The sequence below is a fragment of the Prosopis cineraria genome, unplaced genomic scaffold (genome assembly GCF_029017545.1).
Source record: "Prosopis cineraria cultivar Desert tree isolate PC_DT_omini unplaced genomic scaffold, ASM2901754v1 PC12, whole genome shotgun sequence".
In the NCBI taxonomy this organism is placed as follows: Eukaryota; Viridiplantae; Streptophyta; class Magnoliopsida; order Fabales; family Fabaceae; genus Prosopis; species Prosopis cineraria.
The window spans coordinates 37,938,862-37,946,601 of record NW_026555343.1 but is presented as its reverse complement, the minus strand read 5'-3'; the positions used below and the strand labels follow the sequence as shown (position 1 = coordinate 37,946,601).

Below are 7,740 nucleotides of genomic sequence, written 5' to 3'. Positions count from 1 at the left end.
TAAGCTTAAAAAGGAGTCATTCAAATTTAAAAACTAAGAAATTTGTACGGATGAGATTAAATCATTCCACATTTGAAATTTAGACTTTTTGATCAAATCAATTAGTCAATCTAGTTAGTGTGAGTGGTAATGACTTAAGCAAGTGATTAAAAATTTGATTTTCAACTCCTGTAAATGAAACAAAACCTAGCTAAGAGGAATCCCCATAGGGAAATTAATCTTTACTGCCAATAAATCATGCCCCTTATGTCTTAAACAACAACAATAATTGAGAGGGGCTTTTAAATAAAGAGCAAAGCTTACATTATAGAGTGTTAAGTATAGATAGATAGCTTTAAAATTTATATTTATTCTATATTTTATTTTTAAAAAATAAGAATGAAAAAGTAAATGCTCCAATCAAATTTGAACGGAGGAACCTCGTGTGTCATGAGATATTGTTCACTTCCCCCTTAAAGTGTAACCTATCTCATTTCATGCATCTCATTCTTTCAACTTTTCATCTTCTATATAAGCCCTAGTTTCCCTTCTTCCATACCATGCTCTTCCACTCTCACTCTCACTTCTTCTACCTCAATGGACAGAAGCCAATCTCACAGGCAACTTGCTGCCATGAAACAATCCCTCTTTGATCAGGTTCTTCTTTTCATTTCTTCTTCTAATATCCCCTGTCATGACTTTTCCTATCCATTACTTCTTACTACTTTAAGCCATTCTCACATATAGTAAATATACATGGCTGTATTATGAGTCCCATATCGAAAAATTTTATAAATAAAACGTGGTTTGTAATTGTGAGGGGCTCTTTGTTTGATCTTGTGTTCATAAACATGCTGACACACCAGTTCTACTTAGACAATGCTCTCTGCCACAAACACCCACTCAAGAAGGAAAAAACAGCACAAAAATCATAAAGTAAGTGGATCTTTTCAGGGATATCTCGATGAACAATTCATCCAACTGGAGGAACTGCAGGATGATGCTAACCCTAACTTTGCAGAAGAGATTGTGACTCTTTACTTCCGTGACTCATCCAGATTCATTTCAAACCTCCAGCAAGCAATGTCAGTTCACTTTCTTACTTCTCCATCAGAATCTGCTCCTTACTTCCTCTGCTTGTGAAGTTGTGATTGTGTTTCATGTTGTTCTGTGTTTGTCTCAGGGAGAAGAATCCACTGGATTTCGACAAGCTTGATAGCATCATGCATCAGTTCAAAGGAAGCAGCTCCAGGTAAATGGTATTTGTTTAACATGTTTCACCTTGAATTCATGATGACAATGATTTTCAACTCATTTTGTTCTATGGGGTTGCAGCATTGGAGCACAAAAAGTAAAAGCAGAGTGTACCCTGTTTAGGGAATATTGCAAAGCAGAAAATGCAGAAGGGTAATAATAATATAGCTCATCTCTAAAACTAGACACATTTGAAAGATGAGTTCATATATTCATGACCCATAGATAATGCATCAGTTTGATATATATTTCTTCATATATATATTAATAATGCAGATGCATGAGGAGCTTTCAACAACTGAAGAAAGAACATGCTGTACTGAGAAAGAAACTTGAAGCTTACTTTCAGGTCGGCTCTGTACATTTATAAGCATAATATCTTAGTAATAAGGGAACAGGTTTGACTTCTAATATTGCTTTAAACAATGTGCAGCTTGCCAAGTAATCCGGACTGGGACCTAGGAGACAGCATGTAGCCTCAATTGAAGACAGAGAATCAATAAATATGCTTAATATTATTATGAGGCCGATGTAATTGGTGGATTTTATAGCTTCAAACACATATTCACCGTTGTAATATATGGAAAAAAGGAATAATAGTGGGTTTTAGATATTTTGCTTCCATAAATAGTTTGTTTTTATCTCAGAGAGATCCGGCATCTGAGTACGGCAAGTTTGGTAGTGGGAGGATATAATTTTAAGTTTGATATAATGAACAATTTATCAAATAATTTCATGTAACTTCCTTGGATCTTTAATATGAGGCAAACTTTGAAAGTTTTCCCACCCTAAAATGAGACAAAGTTAGTGTCGTTGATTTTTTTTTTAATTTTACCCCTTGTTTATTTATTATTTTTTGAATTTTTAAACAACAATTAATTATGGTTATTGATTGAAAAAAAAAGTAAAATTTTAAAGTTATATATATATATATATATATAAAAAAATTTTAAAAATATAACTATCATTTTTTTGATAAATGCAAAGTTGATTAAAGTTGTCTTATATCACGGACAGGAGAAACTATACTCATAAAGATATACAATTAACTAACTTTATAAGAAAATGACTAAATATAATACGAATCAGATTGGTAAGAGTTGAATTGACTACTTTGTGTGTTTGCCTAGAGTCATTAGATTGAAGCAATGGCAACGATTTGTGGAATTGAGGAACATTGGGGAATTGAGAGTATTTTTCTTTTTCCTTCTATTTTCCGGCCGGAGAAATTGTGATTCGTGGCGATCCAATGAACAAATCTGTGAAGTCTTTAAAAGTAAAAGTGATGAGCGAACCTGTGAAGCCTTTAATGTAAACGTCAAAAATATATTTATTCATCTTTGCCATGTGGATAACACATATAACAAAAATCTTGATAGAAATTTATTTCTGGACTGACATGTTAGCTTATAGATACGTGCAACAACTAGCACCATGTGACATAACAACTAGCACCATGTGACATGTCAATCACCTTCTCAAATTTTAAGGAAAAAAATTCTCAAATTTATATTTTTTTAAAAAAATAACAGTTAAATTTCAAAATACTAAATTGAAAAATAAGTTGAAAATATTGATCAAAGTTATTATAAATTCAAGAGTTTCAATTGTAAATAAATATTTAAATATTAAATATAATTTTTAGATTGTAACAAAAAATTTTATTTATAATTGTTTGAATTGATATTTATAATTAATTTTATAAAAATTTTTATCAAGAACCTAATAGTCATTAAATCATTTTTTTAGGACCTAACTGTTATTTTTTCCTATTTTTTTTCAAAAAAAAAAACAGGTAAATGATGAAGTTTCAAGTTTTAATAAATTATTTTAGGTTTAGTAGTATCATAAACCTTGAATTTATTATGAAAATTATTTTTTCAATTTTTGAAAACAATACAATTTGATCTTGCCATTAATAAAAGTTAATTTTAAAATTTAATTAATTAAAAAATAATAGAAAAGGACATCAAAATAACAAAAAAGACTAAAAAAATTTCGGGTGCTTTTTTTGTAAGTTTTTGGGCCCTTATCTATAATTTTTTTATCTTCTATTGTAATTTTTTATTATTTTCTATAATTTTTAAGGTTATTTTCTAGTGAAATAACATTTTAAAGTAATTTTTGTTAATGGTAAAGGCCAAATTATAACATTTTCAAAAGTTAAAGGAACGTTTTATATAATAAATAGATTTAGGATTTATAGTATCACTTGACCAAAAGTTCAACAGATAATTTGTTCATATGTCCTAAAATATAATACTCCCTCTATTAAAAAATGTAAGACATTTTTAATCTTATCTCATCTTCAATAAAGTTCTTACCTATTTTCAAACTAACTTTATCTTTTCATATTTATCTCTATTAACTGTCTTATAATAAATATAAAGTCACTATCAATAAGGACACTTTTGAAAAAAAAGGCAATGATTACACCTCGAAAGACTAAAAATATTTTATATTTTTGAACATCTAACTCCTCAAAAAATACCTTATATTTTTTAATGGAGGAAGTACCAATCTTATATTTTTGAATGGAGGAAGTACCAATTTGAAGCCAACACCTGAAAATCTTCAAAACTTATAATCCAAAGCAAGATTAACCTGAGACAAGCAAAGACAAAACTGGGAAGAAGGCTGGGAGTTGGCTTTTTATCCACTTGAAATTCTGAATTAGAGATGAATCAAAAAATGACCTCTCTTTCTTTCATTATAGTGACTTTTAATATTTTGAATAACTGAAATAATAATAATAATTAAATAAGTTAGAATAAGTTGCGTGATTGATGCTGAACTCCATCTGAGTCATGTTAATTAACCTTGGCTAAGTTACATACCCATCAAACTATTATATTTGATGAGATTCATCCTCTAGTTTACCTGAAGATTAATTCACATAAAAGATTGATTCTAGCCGAGACAAAAATATTTAGAAAATATTTAAAATAATTATTAGTGTATCTGTTATAAATAGGTAAAGGATTAATGAGCATTCTAAATTCTAAAGTATTACGCAAAAAATACACTAGACTTTGAACTTTTGAAATGTGCATAATGGACCATAAACTTCTAAATCTAGAGCAAATTACCCCCACCTCACCGTTAACTTATACATAACCATCATTAACTGTTGACTTTGTAAGGTCCAATCAAATGCTTATGTGTCATCGGTTAATTAGCATTACAAATTTAAATTATTGCACAAATAGCATTTTAGATCATAAACTCCTAAAATGTAAAAAAAAAATCTTATAAATTTTAAAATTCAGAGCAAATTACCTCCCACTTTTTCATTGATGTGTCATCCCTCCTCACATATTAATGGTGCTTTCATCTCTCAATCTTTATTCAGTCTGTTAGTCAGGGGATTTAAGAGAACACTAGCTATATCTCTCTCAGTTGGCTTTGACCATCTCTTTGTAAAGTAGGAAAGAATTCATTCTCTATTGCCTCAATTGCTGTTTTATTGTGTTGATGAAATTGTTGACTTTTACATTCATCATCTATAAAATCTCTAATTTCAAATCCAAATTAACCTGTTAATTAAAATTCTCTTATATGTAAACTTTTTTCAAATGGTATTCCAAATTTTCACCATTAAATAAATAAAAATTACTTAAAATAAGATTAAATTAAAGTTATTGAGTATAAGAAAGTATGATATACCAATCATTTGTAAACATTACAAAAAAAGGGCAAAAAATATTATTTCATAAAATTCTAGATCATTTACCACAACCAATTATGCGTTCACTGTGATGAATCATGTTGAAGCTAATTTGGTATATATAATAGTTAACATTTTATCCATAAATGATGGGGGAAATTTACTTTGAATTTCAAAGTTTGAGGGGGGTTTTGCATATTTTAAAAGTTTAAGATTCAGGATACTACTCACATAATAGTTAGGTTCTATAGTGCTTAATAACCGATGACACATCAACAAAGGACTACCATATCTCCATTTGACTATACCCCATAAAGTTATCAGTTAATGATGGTTATGTGTAAGTTAATGATGGGGTAATTTGCTTTAGACGTAGGGACCGTTTGGAAAAACTACATCCCACATCCCAAAAGGAATTTTTTACTTTTAGGATATGAAATGGTGTTTGGGGGAATTTTTTCTTAACAAAAACACTTTGGGAAACTACATTTGGAGATAGGCTGAATGTGGATTTTCCAAACTACATCTAGCTGCTTTTCAAATGTGAATGTGGATCATCTAATTTTTTGTACTTATATTTGACCATGATACCCTCTATTCTTGTGTTCTATCACTCTATCTCTTCTGGCCGAGAGCTCACTCATCTCTCTCATCTCGTTTGTCTCTCTGCTGTCTCTTGTCCTTGTATTCTTCATCATTTGGTCATGGTAGGAACGACAACTAGAATGGGCTTTCCTTAAACTAGGTTTGTGGTTCGGCGATATGGCACAAACCACTTGTTCTGCATGCATCAATTTTTCCTCCAAGGCGGAATAGAGAGTCCTCTGCTCTGAAAGCATCTTTTCCAACATTGCACATGGCCTAAACGATGCGTTTTAGCTCCTCCACCGTACCAACAAAGATGCTGGGAAGAGAGGAACGAATCTCTGAATACTTGCAAGTCAGCTGAGCAATCTCAAATTGCGCAATGAAATCGATATCAACGAAGTACATGCTCTGCCACAATGATGAATTGGATTGGATCATGTCAATAAAGTTGTAGTTATAAACAGTGACCCCACTGGATGAATCCCACTTGGTATTGCATATCATTGCATTGTGTCCTTTCTCTCTTAGAAACACCATCATATTTCTCAGGGACACAGAAACGTTTCCTTGAAGAAACAAAAATTTCTCTGCCACCTCCATTTCTTCCACGATGAACCCCTGTGACCAAGCTATGATCGAGAGAAGGTGATGAAGAAGACGAGTGATTTTCGTGTGAGATGATCTCCCTTCATCTGCATTCTCTTCTTTTCTTTTTCTTTTCCTTTTTACTTCATTTTTCAGTTTTTCATTCCCTTCCTTTGAAAAGTCAAAAATTTGATTTAAAATAAAAATGAACAAATTACCAAATTGACCCTCCAATTTCTTGAAAACGCAAAGCTAAATTAATCTAATTGAACCAATTAAAGTCTTAAAAAGAAGAATAAAAATTACCTAAGCAATAAAATGTGACAAGAAATTGAAATTCTAAATTTAAAATATTTAATTTCATTAAAATGTGCCAAATTATAAATTATCATAAATAAATGTCTTTTTTGGTCATTGCATGTTCAAAAATACATTTTAAAAGTATAAATTTTTATTAATTCAAACAACTTTCAGCTTGTGAAACTGACTTTTGAAAAAATGTATCCAAACACAAATTTCATTACAATAACTGAATTTCACCAAACTGACTTTTACCAAATGAACTTTCATCAAACTAACTTTTGATAAATTGAAAACCAAACACACACTTAAAAGTTTATGGTCCATTTTGCATATTTTAGGACTTCAAGATTCAGGATGCTTTTCATGTAATGCATTAGGGTTCATAATGTTTATTAACCCATAAGTAAATAACGCAAGGAATTTAATTTATTCACGTGACACATATTTTTTTAAATAAGCTTCGGTTCATTTTTCGCATGATTTTACTTAATTTTTTTTTAAAATGGCATTTAATGACTTTCAAAAAATATTAATTACAATTAAAAATCCTACAATTATAAAGTTTAAAACCATTATCCTTGCTTGGGATTAAAATTTTTCTGATTGAATTTTTTTACTCTTTCTTCATATTTCAAAAAAGAAGAAGAAGAAGAAGAAGAAGAAGCAATTCATCTCTCTTAATTTTGATTAATGGTCTTCATTACAAATATAGGAGCAAATGGCTAACAGCGCCATCGTTGACATCCTTGAGTCATCAATATACTAGTGCAAGAAATATGAAATCTACATTTCTTATTCATAAAGAGATATTGTGACTCCATTTTTTTTAAAAAAATTTAAGTACAAAGTTATGAATCAATATCATACTCTCTCTCTCTCTATATGTATATATCCATATCCATGTCAAGCTATGATATTTCAAATCTGCTAAATTGAAATTGAATTCATATATGAAAAAAATGACAATTAGGTACTCTTTAATGATAATTGAAAACCTCAAAATATTAAAATATCAGAAAAGGAGCATAGTTTTTATTTTCTATTAAAATATTTCTATTTATTGAGATAACTAGTAAAAGTCCACTTGTGAATTTAAAGAAATTTTATTGTAAATTTAAGAAATAATATTTCTGAGTATATGAAAAATCAATTGTAAATAGATAGGTAGTTTCATGAATACATACACCATCACTTATGTATTTAAGGAAAATCATTTATAAATTTTTAAAAAGTTACTTATGAATTTATGAAAAGTTAGTTGTAAATAGATATTCAAAAATATGATAGGGCCCTTAAAACATTAATTTATAATTAAAATTATTTATATTCATTTACAACATTTCTTGTATTTATAAGTAACATTC

The 7,740-nt window shown here is 29.4% G+C and overlaps 2 protein-coding genes across 2 annotated transcripts; one reads left to right on the top strand and one right to left on the bottom strand.

Moving 5' to 3' along the window:
• The first annotated feature begins 521 nt into the window (after nt 1-521).
• LOC129287530 (histidine-containing phosphotransfer protein 4-like) lies at nt 522-1,861 on the top strand. The gene is made up of 6 exons (XM_054923721.1): nt 522-636; nt 934-1,064; nt 1,163-1,231; nt 1,315-1,386; nt 1,510-1,582; nt 1,667-1,861. The coding sequence occupies exons 1-6, from the start codon at nt 577-579 to the stop codon at nt 1,676-1,678; spliced, it is 417 nt and encodes a 138-aa protein (XP_054779696.1). The 5' UTR covers nt 522-576; the 3' UTR covers nt 1,679-1,861.
• A 3,900-nt stretch (nt 1,862-5,761) lies between these two features.
• Nucleotides 5,762-6,088, bottom strand: LOC129289326 (uncharacterized). The gene has a single exon (XM_054926091.1). It carries the CDS (start codon nt 6,086-6,088, stop codon nt 5,762-5,764), a length of 327 nt encoding a protein of 108 aa, XP_054782066.1.
• Nucleotides 6,089-7,740: the final 1,652 nt, after the last annotated feature.

What these genes read in the sequence shown, in the direction of transcription:
- LOC129287530 (XM_054923721.1), top strand. Translation starts at nt 577, where the DNA reads ATGGACAGAAGCCAATCTCACAGGCAACTTGCTGCCATGAAACAATCC. An exon ending in TCAAACCTCCAGCAAGCAAT is followed by an intron (nt 1,065 to 1,162) that starts GTCAGTTCACTT and finishes TGTTTGTCTCAG; the next exon opens with GGAGAAGAATCCACTGGATT. An exon ending in AAAGCAGAAAATGCAGAAGG is followed by an intron (nt 1,387 to 1,509) that starts GTAATAATAATA and finishes TTAATAATGCAG; the next exon opens with ATGCATGAGGAGCTTTCAAC.
- LOC129289326 (XM_054926091.1), bottom strand. Translation starts at nt 6,088, where the DNA reads ATGGAGGTGGCAGAGAAATTTTTGTTTCTTCAAGGAAACGTTTCTGTG.